General features: G+C 34.8%; 1 protein-coding gene and 1 non-coding gene across 2 annotated transcripts in view; one reads left to right on the top strand and one right to left on the bottom strand.

Moving 5' to 3' along the window:
- The window catches only part of CFAP47 (cilia and flagella associated protein 47), a 515,984-nt gene that overhangs the window by 96,158 nt on the left and 394,210 nt on the right, over positions 1-25,616 (top strand). The window contains exon 23 of the mRNA XM_044235156.1: positions 15,935-16,076. Within this exon, the coding sequence (XP_044091091.1) occupies positions 15,935-16,076 (142 nt within the window). The remainder of the gene's footprint in view (positions 1-15,934; positions 16,077-25,616) is intronic.
- On the bottom strand, positions 12,571-12,677 carry LOC122897820. The gene has a single exon (XR_006382657.1). It is a non-coding gene; the product is annotated as a U6 spliceosomal RNA (small nuclear RNA).

Below are 25,616 nucleotides of genomic sequence, written 5' to 3'. Positions count from 1 at the left end.
CCACCCAGGCGCCCCTAACATAATGTTTTAAGCTCATGTTGGGAAATAATCTTTCTAGTACTAATTTAACACAAATTTTAATCTAAAATAGATGTGGACTTTTTTATTTAGGCACGTATCTTTATGCCATCAATCATATTATTATTCCAAGGGGGAAAATAGTTTGATATGTAATTCAACATTATATTTGTAGCATTAGTATATTTTTGGCACCCATCAGGTGATCAGTAAGTATCCATTCAATAGGTAAATTAAAATGCAGCACATAGACCTGCACATTCATTTTTAAGAACTTTATTTTTTTTCTTTTGGATACTTAGAATTGAAATTGAAATTAATACATTTTAATTATTAGCACATATATCCACATTGCCACCATTAAACTTGTACCAGTTTATATTCCCATTGATATTCGTCATTTGACAAATATTTATTGAGCACCTACTAGCTACCCTGCATTCTTCTGGACCTTGAGGTTATAGTAGAAATCTTACATTCTAGTGTGGTAACACGCTGTCTCTTCTTCACATCTTCTTTATATTGAGTATCATCATTTGCCAATGTAAAGCACATGTGTGACCAAAGTCCAATGTATCTGGTCTTTTTTTTTTCTTTTTTTTTTTTTTGATCACTTTTGCTTATTGGTGTCATATCTAAGCTATTACATAACCCAAATCATAAAGATGTATGTTTGCTTATAAGAGTTTTATAACATTACCTCTTAGGTTTAGTTCTATGACTCATTTTGAGTTATTTTTGTGTATGCTGTAAGAATCTAGTTTCATCCTTTTGCATGGAATGTCCATTTGTTCCAGGAGAATTTATTGAAAACATTATTTTATCCCATTAAACTGCTTTAGCACCCTTAATCTAAAATCAGTTAAACATAAATATAAGTGGTTATCTCTGGAGTTTTATTTCTATTCCATTGATCTAGATGTCTTTCTTTATGTTAATAACACAATGTCTTGGTTAGTATAGTATATTTTGTAGTAATTTTTGAAATTAGAAAATATGAGTCGAGCAGTTTTGTTCTTCAGTGACATTTTTGGCTAATTTGTGTCTCATGCACTTCCATATGAATTTTAGGATTACCTTGCCAATTATTGCAAAATAAAATCCAGCTGGGATTTTGATAAGGATTGTGAAGAATGTGTAGATCAATTTGGGGAGTGTTGCCATCTTAACAATGTTAAATCTTCTAATCCATGAACATGAGATGTTTATGCATTTATTTAGGTTTTAATTTCTTTCCACAATGTTTTGTAGTTTCCAGCATGCAAAGTTCCCACTTCTTTAATTTTATGTCTAATAGTTCTCATGTTATTGTAAATGAGATTGTTTTCTTAATCTCATTTGCAAATTGTTCATGTTAAGTGCGTAGAAAAGCAACTGATTTTAGACATTGATCTCGTATTTTGTAACCTTGTTGAACTTATTCATAGTTCTAATAGTTTCTTAGTAGATTCTTTAGAATTTCCTATAAAAATATGCTTTCTGCAAATAGAGAAAATTTTAGTTCTCTATTTCCAATCTGGATGCCTTTTGTATTTTTTGCTCCCTTATTTCCAGAATATCCAGTACAATATGGTTTAGAAGTGGTAAGAGCAAACATCTTAACTTGTTCCTGGTATTAGGAGGAAAGTATCCCTCTTTCATCTTTAAGTATGATGTTAGCAATTTTTTTTTCAGTTCCTTTTTTCAGGTTGAGGAAGTTCTCTTCTATTCCTAGTTGAGTATTTTGGTCACAAAAGAAATTTGGATTTTGTCAGAAATTTTTGGCTTCTATTTTGGTGATATTGATTTGTCCTCTGTTAATGTGGTGCATTATATTGATTAATTTCTATATGTTAAACCAGCCTTACATTCCTGGAATAAATCCTGCTTGATCATTATACCTGGAGTATAATCCTTTTTATCTATTGCTGCATTCAGTTTCCTAAGTATTTCCTTGAGGGATTTTGCATCCATGTTCATCAGGAATATTAATCTGTAGTTTCCTTCCTTCAACTGTCTTTGTTTGGTTTTAGTATCAGGGTAATATTGACTTCTTAGAATGAGTTGAGAAGTGTTCTCTCCTCTTCTATTTTTGGAAAAAAAATTGTGAAGGATTATATTGTAAATCTGCTTTAATTTAGTGATAGATTTCACCAGTGAAGTCGTCTGTTCCTGGGCTTTCCTTTGTCATGTTTATCTTAAATTACTAATTCAATCTATTTGCTTGTTATACATTTATATAAATTTTTTATTTTTAAAATTATGGTAGCAGTCTTTTAATTACTAATTATATAGTACTCAGAGTTTATAAGGTAGTCACATATCTAATATCAGTTTATTTCCGCATGAATCCAATAAGACAGTCATTGAGACTTTAGATTTTTCCCCTTTTTCCAGTCATAGAAGCCAAAGCACAGCAAGGTTAAGTGACTTTTCAAGGCTACCTGCTGCTGAGCTGTAGAGCTTGAATAAAACAATGTTATGTCCTCATCCTCCTGACCCACTGGACCTTCATGATACCATGTTAGGAATCCAAACATGATGAATAGTACATATTCTTTTAGCCTATGGACACAAAACTTTCATATGTATTCTTTGGGTTTATTAACTTTTCCCCTAGTCATTAGCACTCAAAATCTTCAATTTCATAAAGTTACACTTATCAGAATATCAATTGCCATTTCTATATAGTCTCTTTCATTTTCCATTTTTCATATTCATAGGAAGAAATTTGCAGTCACAATTACTTTCTGCTGGGATTAAGTTTATTTGGGGGATAATTTCTAGATGCTTAACTAATTACATATACAAGGGTAAATATAGAAGCAAATAAAATAAAAACCTATAATACAGTGGAAAAGAAGAAAAGAAATTGATACTTGTCAGGAATTTATAGAATATCAGGAAATGTTATCTTGACTTAAATATCTGTAGAAGACAATTAAAACATTAAGGCCATGTCATTGGAAGTGGCATGATTATATTATTTGATACAAAATATCTGTCATCCCAATTGTTAATTATGAGTAGTATTTCTTTGTCAGGTCAAATTATGGGCAGACTTTCAAAATACTTTTTGCAGATATTCCTCTTTATCAAATTTATAGCTTCCAGAACAAAAGAAGGGTTTCTCTTGTTTCTCATTCTTCAGTTCTTTATTAGTATTGCCTGTTAGATTTCATGAGTTTCCTTTGACTTATGGTCCACTTTGGATGGAACCCATTGGATGTTGGTTTCATTCCCTATTGTTAATTCTGAAATGACGTGATATTCTTTTTGTACTTATGTTTTCTCTCCTGGGAACTTTCTATTTTGCTGAAATCATTTCTCTGGCTTCCCTTCAGAAAACTAAGCACAATGGGTCTCCCCTACTTTCCCTCCCTCCTTTCATCTATATCTTAATAGTTTTTTTTAATAGTTCTTTGAGGCAAGTTTCCCTGGTTCTATTTTTATTGGTATATAATTGACAGGTAATGTTTATTAGTTTCAGGTGTACGACATAATGATTTGATATGTGTATATATAAAGAAATAATTACCACGATAGGTTTAGTTAACATGTATCACCACATATAATTACAATTTTTTTCTTATGATGAGAACTTTTAAGATCTACGATCTTAGGAACTTTCAAGTACAACAATACGGTGCTATTAAGTGTAGTCATCATGCTGTACATTATATCCCCAGGACTTATAACTGGAAGTTGGTATTTTTGGTGGTCAAATCTTCTGTTTTGTCTTGAGAAATTTTATCAAAATGATCTAATTTGTTGGCATACAGTTGTTCATGGTGTTCTCTTATTTTTATTTCTGTAGCATAGGTAATAATGTTTCTTCTTTCATTTCTGACTTTATTTTAAAATTGAGTCATCTCTCTTTTCATCTTGGTCAGCTTATCTAACAGTTTTGTCAGTTTTGTTGATATTTTCAAGATTCAATTATTGATGTAGTTGATTTTCTATAGTGTTTTTGGTTCTTTATTTCATATATTTCTACTTTATCCTTTACTGTCTACCAAGTCTGCCTACTTTGAGTTTAGTTTCCTTGCTTATTTCTTGTTTTTTTTTTTTTTTTTTTTTTTTTTTTTTTTTTAAGGTTGAAGGTTAGGGTTTTGAGTTGGGAATCTTATTTTTTTATATAGGTTTTAAAGCTATACATTTCCCTCTTAGCATTGTTAGCATCTTTCAAAAGTTTTGCTCTATTTTGTTTTTATTTCAGTTCATCAAAGTGCAATTTCTTACATAAGTTTTTTTCTTTGATCCATTGGTTATTTAGGATGTGGTATTTAACTTCCACATCTTCGTGAATTTACAAATTTCCTTCTGTTATTGACTTCTAGTATTATCCCATTGTGATTGGAGACTATACATTGTATTATTTAAATAAGTTTAAATTTATTGAGGCTTGTTTTATATTATAGTCCCTATAGATTATTTAGTATTTAGCTATGTTGAGGTAATTCTAAAACCACTAAGAGAGTTGAAAATGATTGCATCTGAATTTGTGTATATGTGTTTTTGTATGTATGTGTGTGTGTATGTGTGCAAGTATATGATGGTGGAGGGAATAGAATGCTAATTTTCAAAATAAGGTATGTGGGATTTTTTTTTTATTTTTTCAAATCTGTACTCTTATAATTTTGATAAATACAATAAAAAGAAAATAATCCTTTTGTGACAGGTTAATATTTTGAAGCATTATGTCTTTCTCTTACCCAATCCTGAATTTTGTATATGTGCAGAAGTATGCAAACACACACACACACACACACACACACACACACATTCTTTGATAGAAAAGTAAGGGAAAGAAGAGAAAGAAACTAATAAGTTTGTGTAGTAATTTAGTATATATGTTTTCAAGTATGTTGAGATCAATTTATATGTTTTCTTATTAAGTCTATGTTGTGACTTATATTCTTATATAGTGGAAATATATAACTGTGCTTTTAATGTCATCATTCATCCACAAAAGCATTTTAGCCTGAGGGTCACTAAAAATTAGAGAAAGTATGTAATCCAGTTTAAGTTTGTTACATGACTTTTTGAGAGGATTCATATGCAATTTGGTATTTTCATTTTTTGAGTTCAATTTACTGTTTAACATTGTCAACAATTAAAAATATATTAACCTATTTTTTAATGTTTAGATTGTGGCTCTCCTAGGTTTCTAAGAATTTGTTACAAAATTAAATTATATGTATTTAGTTCTCTGGAGTGTCACACATTCCTTAAGGTTTTGAATCATTCTGCATTTACTGGGTATTTTAAAGGGAGATTTACCTAGAGTATCAAAATTTAATTCAGTCCAACAAGAGATGAACATAAAAAAAACAAAAACAAAAAACCCTGTAGAGACAGTGTACCCTGTGAGATTTTGTTCTATAAATATGTGCCAGCAAAGCAGATGGATTAACTGGTTTCTAGTCATTTCACATATCCTCCACTCTGTTTATAGCTAGCTGTAAGTTATCTTTCTGTGTGTGTGTGTGTGTGTAGATGTAAATAGTTAGTGGGTGCTCTCTTAGTTGACCTGTGTAGAAGGCAAATGTAAAATCATAAAGGGCTGGATTTCTTTCTAGTTGTAACCCTTCCTGTCCTATACTGCACTGGGTTTGCCTACAATTAAAAGTGATAGGCAATTACATGGTGGGCAATTATAGTTGTGTTTGGCATCCTTGACTGGAATGGTTTGTTTACATTGTCATTCAAGCCTCTCTTGTCCTTCTGGTCCACTCACTTGTCTTTTCGGCCAGTGTATAGAGTTGTGCTTCCTGATAGGGTAGCCAGTAGCCACGTGTGGGTATTTAAATTAAGCTTTAAAGTTAAATAAAATTTAAAAAAAATTTCCTTAGTCAAAATAGCCACATTTCAAGTTCTCAAGATCCATGCATGGCTTTTGGACAGTGCAAAACAGTCCATCATCACAGAAGGTTGTATTTGACATTTTTTCCTGCTGCTATGGCCCACGTTCCACTCTGTGGCACAGGCCAGTCAGTCTACAGTGGCTTGGTTGCTCTGAAGCTCTTATCAGTCCTGTTCTATAACTGCCCTAAAGCTCTTGAAAATGAGGGAGAATAGTCAAATTTTTTAACTTCTTTCTTTTTTTCTACCAACTTTTGTCCTTCAAAGATATGTGACCTTCGCATTGCATAAATGCTTCTCAGGGGTTATGCAGGATTTACAACCTTTCTTACAGGAAGGCAGGATGATCCTTCGAGGATTAAAAGAGAGGACATTTGAATGACACCCGCCGCATAAACATTTTTATCTCCCAGCACTGACTGGGGGACTGAAGTCTTCATCAGAATATCACTTTTCAGTTTGAGGTATTCCTCTGTTTGAATGATGACAACTAGGAAAGCACTTAAAGTGGCACACTTCACAAACTTCCCAAGATTTTCTCCTTCATTAGATAGCTCAGTGGTTTCACAGTGATAGCCCTCATTTCCTTTTCTCTCTCTGTATCACTGAGTTTCTGTGTAAGAGAGAAAACTTGTATTCTTTCAGTTCCGTTGCGAGGATTAGATGTGGGTGGAGAAATTATGGAAGCTCTGAATTTTGTTTTCTGTGTAATTACAGGACAACCTTGGGTATAAACTCATTTTATATAAATTGTCTGTGAAGATGTGATTTATGAGAAAGCAAGTCCAGTATAATTTCCCACATACACGCAATTGGCAGTTAAAGAAGGCAGGGGGAATGACTCTCACTCAGCTCTGTGGATACAGCACATAGTGTTTTAGAAAATATCTGTTTTGAGAGGGAAAAAGGCCCCATAATTAAAACGAAAGAGACAGTTAAGGCCTGAGATCAGTACACTGAATTATTTGACAATTACGAACATCATCATCATTTATGTCATCAGATATTCTTGAATGAAGCTGACAGTCATGCTCTGTGTTAAACCTCTCCTACCATTCCCGTCTTCTGCTTTTCTCTTCCCTGACTTTGAGCTCCAGCGCTAGACCCAGTGACAGTCAAGACTCAGTACTCAGTGACTGTCAGGATTTTAATCCATCATGATCACACTGAACCTCAGTCATTCCTCAAAGTGAGCGCTCTGTGAATAGATTCTCCAGCTAATAGCTCTGAGGTCACTCATACTTGGCTTTCTTTCCCTTCCTATCTGCTCTCTAGGATCCTTATATTTACATAAGTCTTCAGTGTTTTTTAGGGCTTCCTATCCCTTCATAGTGTCTTCATATTATGAACATGGTTCTCTTGAGGGCAATGTTCCTTATATAGCCTTTCCTTTGGATCTGGATGTGGCTCTAGAGGTGATGCTTTCTGGAAGCCTTACTCCCTGGGTGGGTTTTTCTAGATGGTCTTTTTCTGCTAAAAATGGATGCTGCTTTGAACTTCATATAGAGTTTACTATTTCCCTTATGCAGGGTAGTAATCTCTGGACATTGCTATTAGCCAGTCTCTTCGTATATTCTATACTCTACTCCTCTAATTTTCTGAGTGATTTCAGTATTCATGTAGAGGTCCATCCAGAATCCTGGCTTCCCATTTCCTTGTCTTCACATTTCCAATGATCTCCTCCTCCATTCCCCTCAGCTTCTTCCATTGGGAATCGATCTCTATCCATCCCAATCAGATGAGGATGACAGTTTGGGACACATGCTTTTTGATACTATTTGACTTTGAAATATATATTTGTATTATATTAACAAAATCTAAAACTTAAAGAATAAGATAGTAACCTAAAAATAATATAAATACTGTTAAAATATATGATAGAAAATACTAATTTATATTAATACTCAAAATAAGAATAAAAAGATAAACCAGAATAGGAAAAAAAGAAATGGGATAAAATATAACTAGTTGCTGAAGATTAATAATGATAAATACTAGGGGAAATAAGATCAAGCAAAATTGTTTTAAGGACTGATATAGGAAAGCAGGTAGTGTTTATACATGAAATATATCTTTATTTAATTCCTTGACATCTGTATTGGAGTCATTGCAGAAATAAAATATCCTGGGAATGAGTTGCTTGCTCTGATTTGTCAAAATAAAGAAACATTCATGAAAATAAAACATGCTATAGTATTTTTTGCTTCTATAATTCTGTTATGAGAATAGTCTATTTATACAAGATTTTAATGACAAGAGATAGAATTGTCAGTGGGTATGGCCAGTGTCTCAGTCTGTTCAGGTTCTATAACAAAATACCACAGACTGAGTAGTTTGTAAACAATACAAATTTATTTATCACAGTTCTGAAGGTTTGAAGTCCAGGATCATGGCACCGGCATGGTAGAGCGTGGGTCCTCTTCTGGGCTTCGGACTTCTTAATGTGTCCTCTTGTGGTGGAAGGTGTTAGGGATTTCTGTGGACTCTTATAAGGCACTAATCCCAGTCATGAGGGTTTTACCCTCCTGGGCGAAGCACCTCCCAAAGACCTTACCTTCTAATATTATCATCTTTGGGGGTTAAGATTTCAACATGAATTTTGAAGGGACGCTTTCAGACTGCAGCAGCCAACTAATGTTAAATAAAAACAAAGAGGAACACCCGTGTGGCTCAGTTAAGTGCCTGCCTTCAGCTCAAGTCATGATCCCAGGGTCCTGGGATCAAGTCCCAGGAGCCTGCTTCTCCCTCTCCCCACCTGGTTCCTTTGTTCTCTCTCTTTCTGTGTCAAATAAACAAACAAACAAAAAACCAAAAAGAAAACCCAAGTGTTTTGCCTAGTAGAGTGATATGCATGGCTGGAACTCTAAGAATAGCCTTTCTATTATTAACTATACATTTTATTTAAAATTTTCAGATTGTCTCATAAGCATGGGCTTTATGAGTATAGCAAACCACCAGGTATATGTACCTCTGAAACCATCATTGCTTGTTGTCATGATCTTGGAAACTTAGAAACTTAGAAACTACCAATGATTGGTATCATTGATACCAATGATATCAGTGGTATCATTGTTATTCCCTTTCCTACATTTAAAACATTTGCCATTCTTTCCCATTATATTATGCCTTTCCACCTCCAAAAACATACCAAGAAACCATAGAGCTATAGTTGTTGCAGAATCAATGTTGTAAAAATTATTTGAAACATAAATAATGTTAGATTTTAATAAAAAATCAATATATGGTTAATAAATGGGACTTGAGAAAAAATGAATTTTGATCATTTTCGTATTTTATAATTTAATTTAAAATGCATTAATAGTTTTCCCATGTGTAAATATTTTAGTGTTGACGTTATTTCAGTTGCATTTTCAGTTCTTGTCTACATTAATTTTATTTTTTATAATTTTAAATTTTCCAATAAGTTATATAATTTATAAAATTTACAATTTGTTTTCCAAAGTTGATATTTGGAGCTGCAGCCACTTCTGAATCCTACACACACATCCTTACCCTGGTTCTTTAGTTTTTAACTAATGAGCTCACAGGGAAGAAATTACTAGTCAGAATTTAAAGGTTTAATCCATTTAAATTTTCTGGTGAGCTGTTCATCAGAGACATCCATCTAAAAGATGAAGAATGTTAGGTAGGAAGAATAGTTAAGCTTTTTAATCTCAATAAACAGAATAGTCTCATGTAAGAAACAATACAGTCTCTCAATCATTTTGCACAGACTCTGTTATTTTTACTTCTCTAGAACCTTGAGATCATCAGATGACAGGGGTCTGGGGGAATTCCTAGAAACCTTTGATTGACTTCTCCTTTATTTATTTATCTATCTATATATCTATCTATTTAATTTATTTTTCTAAAGATTTTATGTATTTATTTGGCAGAGGGAGAGAGATCACAAGTAGGCAGAACACCAGGCAGGGTGTGTGGGGGGGGGTGGGGGCGGGAAGCAGGCTCCCTGCTGAGCAGAGAGCCCCATGCAGGGCTTGATCCCAGGACCCTGAGATCATGACCTGGGCTGAAGGCGGAGGCTTAACCCATTGAGCCACCCAGGTGCCCCAACTTTCTCCTTTATTTTTAAGAAATAATTTATTGACAGGAAATTTATATAACATGAAATGAACCATTTTAAAAGTAAACAGTTCAGTGGCATTTAGTGCCTTTACAATATGGTGTAACTGTTCCCTCTGTCCCATTTCAAAACATTTCAATCACTGCAAAGCAGTACCCTTTAGATATTAAAGCAGTTTCTCCTCACCTCTGTTTCCATGAACCACTGGCAGCCACCAATCCGCATTCAGTCTCTATGAATCTGTCTCTTCTGGATTATTTCATATAAAAGAAATTATACAGTATGTGACCATTTGTGTTTGTATTCTTGCACTTAGCACAGTGTTTAATTGAGTTTTCATTTTTATGTGGTAGAAAACATGTAACATAAAATTTGCCATCTTAAAACCATGTTAAGTGTTAAATTATATTCACATTGTTGTGAAACAGATTTCCAGAACTTTTTTATTTTGCAGATCTGAAACTCTATTCCCATTTAAAAATACTACCCTTTTCCCCTCTCCCCCGAAATCTGGGCAACAACCATTCTACTTTCTGTTTCTATAAATTTGACTACTGTAGATACCTCATGTAAATGGAATTATATAGTATTTGTCTTTTAGTGATTGGATTATTTCTCTTAACATAATGTCCTCAGAGATCGTTTATGTTATAGCATGTGACAGGATTTCCTTTATCTTTAAGCCTAAATAATATTTATGTCAGATTTTGTTTATCCATTCATCTGTCTCAGTTATTTTGAATAGTGCTATCATGGAGATAAATATACAAATATCTCTTCAAGACCCTGCTTTCAGATCGTTTGATTGCTGAATTAAATGGTAGCTCTATTTTTAATCTCTTGAGGAACCTCCATACTCTTTTTTACATATTGCTAGCACCATTTTACTGTCCCACCAATACTGTACAAGGGTTCCAATTTCTCCACATTCACACCAACACTTATTATTTTCTGAATTTTTGATCGCAGCCATGATAATGGATGTGAGGTGATATCTTACTGTGATTTTGATTTGCATTCCTCTGATGATTAGTGTTGTCGAGTATCTTTTCATTTGCTTTTGAATATCCGTATATCCTCTTTGGGGAAATATCCACTCAAATCCTTTGCCTTTTTTAAAATTGAGTTAAGACTTTTGTTGCTGTCGAGCTGTAGTTCTTAGTATATTTTGGTTATTAATCCCTTATCAAATACATGGTTTGCAAACATTTTCTCTCATTTAATAAGTTGCCTTTCTGCTTTGTTGATTTTTTTACTTTGATGAACAGATATTTTTGGGTTTGATGTAATCCCATTTGCCAATATCACACTGGTTCAATAGCTAGCTTTATAATAAGTTTCAAAATTGAGAAATATGAGTTCTTTTACCCTTTTTCTTTTTTTCAGATTGTTTTGTCTATTTGGAGCTTTACTGTTACTTATGAATTTAATGGCTGGCCTATCCATTTTTTCAAAAATGGTCATTGGATTTCTGATAGGGATTGCCATGAGTAATAGATTGTTTGGTGTAGTACAGACATCTGAACAGCACTAAGCCTTCCAATCAGTGAACATTGGATGTCTTTCCATTTATGTAGAACTTTAATTTTGTTCAACAATGTGTTGTAGTTTTCATTGTACAAGTTTGTCACAACTTGCACACATTTATTTGTAGGGATTTTATTCTTTTGGATCTTACTATTGTTTAAAATTTATTTATTTATTTAGTTTAGAGAGCGAAAGTGAGCGAATACCTATGAGCTGTGGGAGGGGCAGAGGGAGGAGAGAAGCAGACACCTCTTGGAGTGTGGAGCCCAACACGGGGCTTGATCTTACCACCTGAGATGAAATCAAGAGTTGGATGCCTGAATGAGACACCCAGGCACCCCTTGAATATTTATTTATTTATTTAATTTTTTTGGACAGAAAGATCATAAGTAGGCAGAGAGGCAGGTAGAGAGGAGGAAGCAGGCTCCCGCTGAACAGAGAGCCTGATGCGGGGCTTGATCCCAGGACCCAGAGATCATGACCTGAGCCGAAGGCAGAGGCTTAACCCACTGAGCCACCCATGCACCTCTTGAATCTTATTTTAAATGGAACTGTTTGCTTATTTTATTTTTCAGATTTCATTGCTATGTGTAGAAACATTTGATTTTGTTTGTCAACCTTGTACATTGCAATTTTCCTGAATTCATTTTATTAAGTCTAGCACTTTCTTTGTGGTTTTCTCTATACAGGATCATTTCATCTGTAAGTACATAAAGTCTTACTGCTTTCTTTCCAATCTGAATGCCTTGTATCCCACCCTCTTTTTTTTGGCCCGTTTGCTCTGACTAGAACTTTTAGTACATTATTCAATGACACTGGCAAAAAGAGGACATCCTTATATTGTTCCTGATCTCAGGAAGGCTGTCAGTATTTTACCCTAAAACAGGGTGTTAACTGTGGGTTTTTCAAAGTGTTCCTTAGTGTATTCAGGAAGTTCTCTTCTGTTCTTAGTATTCTGAGTGCTTTTATTATGAAAGGATGTATTATTTTGTCAGAATCTTTTTCTGTATCGATTGGCATTACCATTTTTCTTCCTTCAGTTAATGTGGAGTATTTTATGTATACACACACACACACACACACGTACACATACAGCTTTAAATATGGAACACTTCATAAATTTTTGTGTTATCCTTGCACAGGGGCCAGTCTAATCCTCTCTGAACCATTCCAACTCCATTGTATGTGCTGCTGAAGCAAGTACATTTATTGATTGATTTTTGTATGTTGAACTAGTTTGGGGTAAACCCCACTTGGTCATGGTATATAATGCTTATAATATGCTGATAGATTTGGTTTGCTAGTATTTTCTTAAGGATTAGATTGTCTCATTCATGAGGGATATTGATATGTAATTTTATTCTTTTTTAAAAAGATTTTATTTATTTATTTATTTGTCAGAGAGAGAGAGAGAGAGAGAGAGCGCGAGCACAAGCAGATAGAGTGGCAGGTAGAGGCAGAGAGAGAAGCAGGCTCCCTGCTGAGCAAGGAGCCCAATGTGAGACTTGATCCCAGAACCCTGAGATCATGACCTGAGCCAAAGGCAGCAGCTTAACCAACTGAGCCCTCAGGTGTCCCTGTAATTTTTTTTTCTTGTAGTGTCTTCATGTCTTTGATCACAATAATGTTGACCTTATAGAATAAGTGGGGAAGTTTTCTCCTATTTTCTATTTTTGGAAGAATTTGAGAAGTATTGGTGTTAATTCTTTAAATATATGGTAGGATTCACCAGTGACACCATCTGGTCCTAAATTTCTCTTTTGGTGGGTCTTATTGATTCCTTATCCACTTCTATGGGTCTGTTCATCATTTCTATTTCTTCTTGGGTCAATTTTGATAATTTATGTTTTTCTATAACTGTCAATTTCATCTGGATTATTGAATTTTGATACAAATTCTTGATAAAATTCTCTTGAATCCTTCTCTTCTTTTTGTATGGTTGATAGTAATATCCACATTCATTTTTTAATTTTAGTTATTCATGTCTCAATTTTTGTTCCTTTACTGTCTGGCTTAAAGTTTTATACTTTTTTAAAAAGATTTTATTTATTTATTTGACAGTCAGAGATCACAAGTAGGCAGAGAGGCAGGCAGCAGGGGTGGGAGGAAGCAGGCTTGCCACTGAGCAGAGAGCCCAGTGCGGGGCTTGATCCCAGGACCTTGAGATCATAACCTGAGCCGAAGGCAGAGGCTAAACCCACTGAGCCACCCAGGTGCCCCAGTTTTATACTTTGTATAGAAAATCTTTAAAGAACCAACTTTTACTTTTATTGATTTTTATTATTTCTATCTCTGTGTTGATATTCTCATTTTTTTCCCATATCATTTTCTTGTTTTTCTATTGTTTAGCTCTATGAACAACTTTTTTTTTTGAAGATTTTGTTTATTTATTTTGACAGAGAGAGATCATAAGTAGGCAGAGAGGCAAACAGAGAGAGAGGGGGAAGTAGACTCTTCGCTGAGCAGAAAGCCCAATGTGGGGGCTTGATCTCAGGACCCTGAGCCAAAGGCAGAGGCTTAGGCCCACTGAGCCACCCAGGTGACCCTGTATGAACAACTTTTTAAAAAGATTTTGTTTATTTTTTTGAGACAGAGAGAGCACAAATGAGCATGAGTCAGGGGAGGGGCAGAGGTAGAGGGAGAAACATACTCCCTGCTGAGCTTAGTACCAGGACCCCAGGATCATGACCTGATCTGAAGGCAGATGCTTAACCGACTTAGCCACCCAGGTCCCTCATCTGTGAGCAGATTTAAGACAGTGGATTTAAAGTCTTTCTCTAGTAAGTCCAATGCCTGGACTTACTCTTTGATCGTTTCTGTCATTTAGTTTTTCCTTTGACTGGGTCATGCTTTCATATTTATTGGTATACATTGTGGGGTTTTTTTTTTTGTTAAAAAGTGGTTATTTTAATATTATAATGTGGTAACTCTGGAAATCAGATTTTATCTGTTCTTGATTGTTGAAGGCTGCAGTCATCCATTTGTTTAGTGACTTTTCCAAATAAGTTTTTGCAACGAATATTCCTTTTGTGTTTTTAACTTTGATAAAGTATAATTTAATCACTTTTTATTTTGTAGATGATTCATTTTGTATTGTATTTTAGAAATCTTGCCTCACCAACGATTATGATTTTTCTCCTGAATGGTTTATAGTTTTAGGTTTTGTATTTAGGTCTTTGGTCCATTTTGAATCAATAGGAACTGTTCTTTTTTTTTTTAAGATTTTATTTATTTATTTGACAGACAAAAATCACAAGTAGGCATAGAGGCAGGCAGAGAGAGAGGGGGAAGCAGGCTCCCCGCAGAGCAGAGAGCCTGATGCGGGCCTCGATCCCAGGACCCTGGGAATCATGACCTGAGGCGAAGGCAGAGGCTTTAACCCACTGAGCCACCCAGGCACCCCCAATAAGAACTATTCTTAAAATTTATTTTTATTTTAAGAATTATTTTTAGACTTATGAAAAATAAACCAGGTCTTATTTCAAAAAAGGAAAAACAACTTTCAACATCACAAGATAATTTTCTTTTTGAAAATGTCTTTTTTTTAAAACTGCTGTTTTGCCAAATCCATAATATCTCATTAGATCTCCAGGACTTATTCATCTTGAATAACTGAAACTTTGTACCCCTTGAACAACATCTCCCCATATCTCACTCTCTTAGCCCCTAGTAACCACCCTTCTGTTTTCTGCTTCTATGAGTTTGACTATTTTAGGTTCCACATATAAGTGAGATCATGTATTATTTGTCTTTATGTGTCTGGTTTATTTCACTAAGCATGATGTCTTGCAGGTTCATCTGTATTTTTGCAAATGGCTGAATTTCCTTCTATTTTTAAAGCTGAAAAATATTCCATATATGTATATACCACATTTTCTTTATCCACTTACCCCTTGGTTATTTCCATGTCTTGACTGTGGCAATAGTGCTGCAGTGAATATAGGAGTGTAGGTAAGTCTTTGAGATCCTTATTTCATTTCCTTTGGGTAAATAGTCAGAGGTGAGATTGCTGTGTGATTTAGTAGTTCTGGTAACAATACTGTACTTTATCCCTGAAATTTATTAAGAGGGTGAATCCTATGTGTTCTCACAACAAGGTACAGGATAACTATGTGAAATGGATGGATATGTTAATTAGCCTGATTGTGGTGTTACTTAATTATGATATGTATATCAAATCTTCAAGTTGTACACTTTACATACAATTAAAATAGTGTCACAAATTTCTTATAGCAGGGGCGTCTGGGTGGCTCAGTGGGTTAAAGCCTCTAATTTCAGCTCAGGTCATGATCTCAGGGTCTTGGGATCGAGCCCCACGTCGGGCTTTCTGCTCGCGGGGAGCCTGCTTCCCTTCCTCTCTCTCTGCCTGCCTCTGCCTACTTGTGATTTCAGTCTGTCAAAAAAAAAAAAATTCTTATAGCAAAAATAATCACAAGTGTAATGTATTTTTTTGTCTGTCAGGTGGCAACATATGACTTCAGCATTCAAGTTCAAATTAATTTCTTCAAGGCTTCAGAACTTTACACTCAATATCGTTTGTCAAATTCTCCTATGATTCCAAAGACAACACCACTTATTCGACCGTGTTATGTTCAAGCCACTGGTATGTAATGTGAAACATTCACTTGGTGTGTTCATATCAAACATTTACACTAAAACAGCTAAAAGTTTAAAAATTCAGAATATGATATTTACTTTTTAAAAATATAAATATTAGAAAGTAAACTATAGTATGATTTCTGTGTGTGTGACTTAAATTGTGCCTGTGAGAATGAATTTTGAGAAATAGTGTAACCAAACCAACATGAAGTTCACTCCTTATTGAGTTACAGAAACCGCACCAGGTGACATTGTCACACAAAGACAACTTTATTGAGGAGATCATGGGCAGTGGCTTCTAAAGCTGTGACTCCCTGACATCAGGTGAAGGGTTACCTTTTGTTTAGGGTTAGATGAATATTTATTTATTTCTATTTTTAACTTTTAATTAATTTTTTGGAGAGAAAGAACGTGAGCAGTGGGGGTGGGACAAAGAGAGACTACAAAGCAGATTCCAAGCTCAGCATGGAGCCCCATGCAGGGCTGGATCTCACTACCCTGAGTTCATGACCCAAGTCGAAATCAAGAGTCAGTTGCTTAACTGACTAAATCACCCAACTGGACCTAGGATGAATATTTAGCTAGGGAAACCTTCTTATCTTATGTAGAGGTGGCTGTAATGTCACACATGACCCTTAAGAAAACGGGGTTGTCTCTACATTGATGTTATGTAAATGAGGTTGGGGCCCCTCCTTGGCTAGAGATTTTAGTATTATAATGAGGCAAAGGTAATGATAGATTATTCCACAGCTCACTCCATCGTCTGTGCACATATGAGTTGGAAGTTTAGCTCAAAAGCTCTGGGTAGGGTTGCCTGGGTGGCTCAGTGGGTTAAGCCTCTGCCTTTGGCTCAGGTCATGATCTCAGGGTCCTGGGATCGAGTCCTGCATCGGGCTCTCTACTAGGCAGGGAGCCTCCTTCCTCCTCTCTCTCTCTACTTGTGATCTCTCTCTGTCAAATAAATAAAAAAATCTTAAAAAAAAAAAAAGTTCTGGGTAGTCTGGGGTGGGTGGGAGGTCTTGTCAGGGCAGTTGCCGCACCTATAGGGTGGTTTCCAGTGTCATTTGCCTGAGTTAAGAGGTAAGGTGGGAAGAAGAGCTTAAGCAAAAATGTAAGACACATGGTAGTGAGTTCAAGCAGATGGGTAGTAAAGGTCAGGTTTTGGGGTCTAGCTGGTGACAACAGCGTGGACATAATCTCAGATCAGTGACACTTGTTTTAAAAAATTGGTTATAACTAAAAACAAAAGGTCAGTATAGTTATTTATTGTATGTGTAGTTTTAATGATTAAATCAAAATATAAATTATTAAAATAAAAGATGTTTGATTTATAATGAAATGATGAAAATTTTATTTAAGAAAATTTACCCCCAAAAGGAATGGGTTATTAAAGGACTAAGCTCATATAAAGAAGGATGAGTAAAAACAAATAAACAAAAGAAGGGTAAGTATATTAAGTTTTTAAGCATTATTTACTCATTTTCTCCAAAGATTCAAATATAAAACCAATTGACTTTGTAAACCCTACTTTTGACAAGCTTTCGTTTTGCATTTTATTATATATGTTTAAGTATTTTTCATAAAAAGTTAAGTCTAGTTTATGCTTTATTATGCAATATTTTGTTTTTATAATTCTGACATTAAGTTATTAATAATAAAATAGTGCTTAATTGATAATTATCCTTGACACCTAGTAAGAGAAGCCTCATTAAAGTAGCACACAATATGGAAATTTATTTCTCTCCTGTTTAAAATACAGAACTAAGAATTCTGCAGCTGGTAGGGAGGCTCTATGGTTTTCCCCCTTATTTTAAAACAATAATTTTAAGGAAAAAATTATTGTCTAATTTTGTTTTCTGAGTTAGTTAAATTACTTACATGAAAAATAAAATTTACTTACTTGACAAATAAAAATTAATGCATCATCATTATGGAAAATTAGAAGATGTTAAAAACACAGAAATGTCATCTGGAATGCAAATATGTAGAGCATACTATTATTGATATCTTCGTATCTTATACTTTTGTTCTATGCCTTTATTAGTTATTTTTTTTAACATAGTTGTGATCTTACTGCCTGTGTTCGGTTGAAATCTCTTCACTTTTAGTAGAAACTTTTACTTGGATATCATAGACTCTTAATTATGTAAATTGACAGTGATAACTATTATAGATTATTTTATTCAGTAAGTGTCTTTTATAGATTATTTAAGCATAAGGATTTAGTTTTTTTCTTTTATTTTCTTACTCATATAAATATTGTAGTATTGAACATTTTTGTGTATAATAATTTTTCCCTGTTTAGATTTTCTTAAAAGTGAGGTTCCCTGAATTGGCTGCATTCCTTCTGAAGTATATACATGTTAGGGATGCCTGGGTGGTTTAGCCATTAAGCATCTGACTCTTGACATTCGTTCAGGTTAGGATCTCAGGGTGGTGAGGTTGGGCTCTGTGCTGGGCGTGGATCCTGCTTAAGATTTTCTTCTCTCTCTCCCTCCCTCCCTCCATCCCTTTGCCTCCTTCCCCCTTCTCCAGTGAGCACACACTCGGGCTTTCTCTCTCTCTCTTTCAAAAAAAAAATGTATATACATATTAAAGCTCTTGATACATTTTGCAAAAGAGCTTTTGTAAAGAGTTATGCTGTTTTACCTCTCCTTCAGAATAAACTCTAACCAGCATTGAATTAAAGAAATTGGATATTTTTCTATGTGATTGAAAGTACATCATTTCAATTTCTTTGATTACTTATGAGGATTAAAATTTTTCTATCTTTGCTAGTAATAATATATTTCATATGTAAATTATCTGCTCATGAATTTTATCTTTATCATTGTGGTATATTTGTCTGAAGTCAATGATTTCCTTATTTATTTATATTAAATTTTTTCATCTTTACTGTGAATTTTTTTAAGATTCATTGCTTGGCATTAGTTTTATTTGTTATACAGTAAACACTTTATAGTGAAATTTAGCTAACATTTCCTCTATAATTTCTAACATTGTTTTAAAGATTAGACCATCTTCCCCATGTTAGGATTTGGTATATATGTAATTCTGTTCTTCTTCCTAAATTTTTAAGAACTTCATTTTATTTTATTTTATTATCTTTTTAAAGATTTTATTTATTTATTTGACAGAGAGAGACATAGTGAGAGTGAGCACACAAATAGGCAGAGTGGGAGAGGGAGAAGCAGGCTTCCCACTGAGCAGGGAGCCCAATGTGGGGCTCAATCCCAGGACCCTGAGCCCAAGGCAGGTGTTTAATGACTGAGCTACCCAGGTGCCCCCTTTTTTCTATTTTTAATGGTTTAAAATTCATTCAACATTTTCTATACTTAGTGAATTTATAATAAAACAATATTGCTGTATTTCCAGAAAGTATTGGAATGTCAAAGCAAACTTCACTTTATTATATAATTTGTTGACCCCAAAGTTTACTAATGATTCAAATGATATGGGTATAATCAGGCAGGCATGTAACATTTCTTCATATAGAAGTTGGCATCTATCAGACACAGCTTCCAAATTGTCCTTTTCTCCCTCCTTAAGGTTCCTTTTGCTTTTGAATTAACATGTAACTTTTGGATGTCATTTATAAACTTGTTCCCAAAGGAAGCTGTTTTTGTTTGGAGCTTTGCATTTTTGCACTTTCAATAAGTTACGTAAGTAGGAAGCCTCTACGTGAGGAATTTTCATTCTCCTACCAGCAGTGCCTCATAAATTCTAGATACTTTTGAATGGCCATTTGGACAGGTAATGTATGTCAGGGTTTGTTTTGTATTGTTTTGTTTTGAATAGTCCACTGGTGAATTCCACTTTTATGTTTGCAAGGACGCTTGGTCAAGTTTGTTATTCCCTGACCTACCCCCTCAATAGAAGGATGATAGTAGGAGGATCACAAGCTTTCTGTTATCTCTCTTCTCCCAAATTACATGTATATATTTTAAAATTAAAATAGTGTTAATGCAGAATTAGAATCTATTATCTCCTTCTCAGGGCTTATTCTGCATCCCAGAGGCAGTAACTTTTTTCATTAATTATCTAATGAAAACAGTTACTTAATGACAAGCATCTTCACTCACTTGAAAACATTAACTCCTGTTATCCATTTTATAATGTAATTATAGTTTAAATTTCAATTAAAATTTTTATCAGAGATTTGTTATAACAATATATTGTTCATTATTAAGCCAAGTAGTGTAACTGCGTAGTTACTTTATTTATTTTCCTTCAACTTTTTTTTTTATTACTGGAATTATTAATTACTCAATTGTCCTTAGATATTTGACTAAATCCTCCCATGCCACAAAGCTCTTCTTTATATTATGCTTGTCTGGACAATGTTCCACATAGTCTAGTCTGTCACATAATAATGTCGTATCTACTTATTCTCTTGAAGTAATCTTCCTGGAGCATAGCAACCTCCTGCTTCAACATGGACTAGATACTTTCCCTGCAGCAGAACTTTTGTCTAAGATTTCCTATCACTATACTTGTGGATATTTTTTAAAAAACTCTTTCTGTTTTGAATCTCCTGTTTTTTCAATCTCTTGCCTTCCTGTTTCTTGGTTTACTGCATTGTTTAGGTAGATTGTATCTTCCAGGGGCTTCTAAAGAAAGGGCAAAAGGGATCTAATTTTTGAGAATTTCCATGTCTGAAAATATCATTGTTTTTCCTTTCACACTTGAAGGATAATTTGGTTTAGAATAAAATTCTGTTGTTTCACACTGATAATTTTAGTGTGACTCTCTTGTTGTATGTTCTTGTGGAACTTTTCAATAGAAATTCATGTCCTCTGGTTCTATAAAGTTTTCATAAACTATTTCCTTGAAAAGTTCTTCCCACCATTTTCTGTATTTCTTTCTTTAAGGCTTTATTGGTTGTGTTTTGTACATCTTGGATTATGTTATATATTTTAATTATCTTATATTTTCTCTCCTCTTGTCCTTTCCCTTATTTCTTTGTTGTACATCTCAGAATATTTTTCTGACTTGATTATGTCTTGAGAAATTATTTTGGCAGTTTTAAACTAATGGGAGTTAACTTTTTTTGATTGTTTCATTACTTATAGACTTCTGAAAGATAAAAACAACAATTTTTCTCTCTACTTGTATTATGATGATTTCTTTGACATTTTCTTCTGTTGCTACATTGTCTCATTTTTTGCTGAATTATTTCTCCTTCATGTTGATGAGTTCCTTAAATGTTTGTCGATTTTTGCCTGTTCTCTCATGATATTAGTGAATCTCACAATGCTGGCTTCATTACCAACTATTATATCATTTCCTGACAATCTGGATCCCAGTGAATGTTTAAGGAGGTCAAAATGTTAGTCTGTAAGACTTTAATCTTGAGCATTTCAGTTTTTTTGGAAAATATTTCTTCAAATTAAAAGGATAATAGGTTAATGTATCAACAACAATATGCATGCATATTTGATAACCAGATGAAATGGAGCAATTCCTTAAAAGACAAAATCTGCCAAAACTTACACAAGAAGAAATAGTCTGGATAAGCCTCAGTATATTAAAGAAATTGAATCAATAATTGGTAACCTTCAAAAACAGAAGGCACCAGGCCCAGATGGGCTCATTGGTGGGCTCTATCAAACATTTAGAGAAGGGGCGCCTGGGTGGCTCAGTGGGTTAAAATCTCTGCCTTCGGCTCGGGTCATGATCCCAGGTCCTGGGATCGAGCCCTGCATTGGGCTCGCTCCACAGCAAGGAGCCTGCTTCCTTCTCTTTCTATCTCTCTACCTGCCTCTCTGCCTCCTTATGATCTCTGTCTGTCAAATAAATAAAATCTTAAAAAAGAAACATTTAGAGAGGAAGTCATACCAATTATCTATAATCAATTCTCTACAATCTCTTTCAGAAGATAGAAACAGAAAGAATACGTTCTAACTCATCCCAATTCATTTTGAGTGCAATAGTACTCTAATACCAAACCAGACAAAGGCAATACAAGAATAGAAAATGGCATACCAATATCTCTTCTCAGCATAGATACAGAAGTCCTTAACAAAATATTAGCAAATCAAATCCAACATTGTGTAAAAAGAATTATGCACCATGACCAAGTGAAATTTATCCCATGTGTGCAAGGTTGGTTTACATTCAGAAATCAATGCATTCCATTATATGAACAAGACCGAGAAAAATAAAAAGTCACATGACCATATCAGTAGATTCAGGGGAGATAAAACATTTTATAAAATCTAATACCCATTCATGAAAACAACTTAGTAAATGAGGACTGGAGCAGAACTTTCTCAACTTGATTTAAAAAATGTATACAAATACCCCACAGCTATTATCATTCTTAATGATGAGAAACTCATAGCTTTCTCATTAAAGTCAGAAACCAAGCTAGGATGTCCCTAGCTAATGCAATAGGACACAAAGAGGAATCAACAGATACACAGATTAGGAAAGATGAGTAACTCTGCATTCATTGATGACATGATCATTTATGTAGAAAACCCGAAAGATTTAGTTAAGAAAAACACTTAGGGAAATAATAAGCTAATATAGCAAGGTTGCAGGATACAAACTTAGAGTACAAAAGTCAGTTTTTCTCACATATACAAGCAATGAATAAATGGAATTTGAAATTAAATACAAAATACCATTTATATTATCACCCAACCAAAAACGGAATACTTAAGTATATTGACAAGTATTGACAAGATCTATTTGGAGGAGGTGGTGAAATGAAAGGGTGCCTGACAGACTTTCTCCTGTCTCCCTGAGCCCTTCCTGAGACCTCAGTGGTGTCTTCTGTGCCATCTTGTTGCCAGCACTGCTGGGTGATGAAACTAAAACAAGATGTATTTTGTCTGGATTGTGGTTGATTCAGCTATATATCCCCTCAACCACCTCTCACCAAAATGACTAGCAGAAGGAGGAACACCCAACAGAAGAAAAATTCAGAGACTGTGCCCTCTGTCACATAAGTATTGGTTATGGACATAAACGGTATCTCGGAAAGAGAATTCAAAATAACAATTATCCAGGCAATGGCCAGGTTGGAGAAGACCTTTAGTGGCAACATAGAATCTCTAAGGGCAGAAGTGAGGCTGATCTGGCAGTACTAAAAAATGCTATCAATGAGATCCGATCTAATCTAAATACTCTAACAGCTCGGGTAACAGAGGCAGATGATCGAATTAGTGAACTAGAAGACAAACTGATAGAAAAGAAGGATCAGGAGGAGGCCTGGAACAAACAGCTTAGAAGCCATGAAAACAGAATTAGGGAAATAAATGATGCCATGAAATGTTCCAGTGTCAGAATTACTGGGATCCCTGAGAGGGTGGAGAAAGAGAGAAGACTAAAAGATACAGGTGAACAAGTTCTAGATGAAAATTTCCCCAATCTGGAAAATGGAACAAGTGTTTGTGCCCTAGAGGCAGAAAGGACACCCCCCCAATATCAACAAGTCTAGAAAGTCCTCCAGACACTTAATTATGAAATTCACAAATCAGAATTTCAGACAGGTGGTCTTAAGGACAGCTTTGGGGAAGAGATCCTTTACGTACAGAGGAAGGACCATCAGAATAACTTAAGACCTGTCCACAGAAACCTGCAAGGCAGAAAGGACTGGCAAGTCATAGTCAGGGCAATAAATGAGAATAACATGCAGCCAAGAATAATTTATCCAGCAAGGCTGTCACTCAGAATGGATGGAAAGATAAAGAGCTTCCAAGACTGGCAAGGTTTTAGTACCAAGTCGGTACTAAAAGAAATATTAAGTGGGGGGAGGTTCTATAAAAGAAGAAAGAACCAAAGAGTGACATAGAACAGAAATTTACAGAGACAATTTCTAGAAACAAGGACTTCACAGGCAACAGCATGTCAATAAAAAATGTATTTTTCAATAATCACTGTTAGTGTGAATAGCTTAAATGCTCCCATAAAATGGCACAGGATTGCAGACTGGATAAAACGACGGGACCTGTCCATATGCTGTCTACAAAAGAAACATTTGGAACCTAAAAATACATGCAGACTGAAAGTAAAGGGATGGAGAAACATCTTTCATGCCAATGGGCCTCAAAAGAAAGCTGGGATAGTGATTTTCATATCAGATAAATTAGATTTTAAGCTAAAGACTGTAGTCAGACATACAGAAGGACACTACCTCATTGAGCTACCACCTTATACCATTTAGAATGGCCAGAATCAACAGGCAGGAAACTGGTGTTGGAGAGGATGTGGAGAAAGGGGAACCCTCTTATATTGTTGGTGGGAATGCAAGTTGGTGCAGCCACTTTGGAAAATAATGTGGAGATTCCTTAAGAAATTAAAAACAGAGCTACCCTATGACCCTGCAAATGCACTACTGGGTATGTACCCCAAAGATGCAGATATAGTGAAAAAAAAGGGCCATCTCTACCCCAGTGTTCATAGCAGCAATGGCCACAATTGCCAAACTGTGGAAAGAACCAAGATGCCCTTCAATACACCGATGGATGAAGAAGATATGATCCATATATGCAATGGAGTATTATGCCTCCATCAGAAAGGATGAATACCCAACTTTTATATCGACATGGATGGGTCTGGAGGAGAGTATGCTGAGTAGAAGTATGTCAAGCAGAGAAAATTAATTACCACATGGTTTCACTTACTTGTGGAGCATAAGGAATAACATGGAGGACGTTAGGAGGAGGAAAGGAAAAGTGAATTGGGGGAAATCAGAGGGGAAGGTGAACAATGAGAGACTGTGGACTCTGAGAAACAAACTGAGGGTTTTGGAGGGAAGGGGATGGGGGGTTGGTGAGCTTGGTGGTGGGTATTAAGGGGGGCACATATTACATAGAGCACTATAGAGCACTGGGTGTGGTGCATAAACAATGAGTTTTGGAACACTGAAAAAATAAAATTAATTAAAAAGAATATAGATAAAAAGATCTATTTAAGGAAGGATATCAAATGATGAAATTTATCTGGTGAAAGATATCAAAGAAGAATTAAAGGGAGTGGTATTCGATGTTCATGCATAGGAAGTCTCAATATTGTTAAGATGGCACTTCTTCCCAACTTGATCTAGAGATTCAGTGCAATCTCAGTCAGAATCCCAGAATATTATTTTATAGGTGTTGCAAAATTGATTAAAAGTTTATATGGAAAGGGAAAAGACTCACAATAGCCAGCACACTACCGAAGGAGAACAACAAAATTGGAGGACTGACACTGTCCAACTTCAAGACTTTCTACAAAAGTGCAATAATCATGAGACTTTGGTATTGGCAGAAATATAGACAAATAGGTAAGTGGAATAGAAAAGAGAGCCCAGAAATAGGCAAACATAAATGTAGTCAACTGATCTTTGCCATGAGATTAGAGGCAGTAATGCTCAGAAAAGGTAGTTTTTTTCCAAAAAATACTGTTGAACAACTGGATATGACAAGCAATGATATGAATCTAGATACAGACTTTACACTCCTCACAAAAATTAACTTAAAATGGCTCACAGAACTAAATGTAAAATGCAAAATTAACAAAACTTTTGGGAGATAACAGAAGGTAAAATCTACAG

This window comes from Neovison vison, chromosome X (genome assembly GCF_020171115.1).
Source record: "Neovison vison isolate M4711 chromosome X, ASM_NN_V1, whole genome shotgun sequence".
In the NCBI taxonomy this organism is placed as follows: Eukaryota; Metazoa; Chordata; class Mammalia; order Carnivora; family Mustelidae; genus Neogale; species Neogale vison.
Note: the sequence above shows the minus strand (reverse complement) of the source record. Positions and strands in the feature narration are given on the sequence as shown.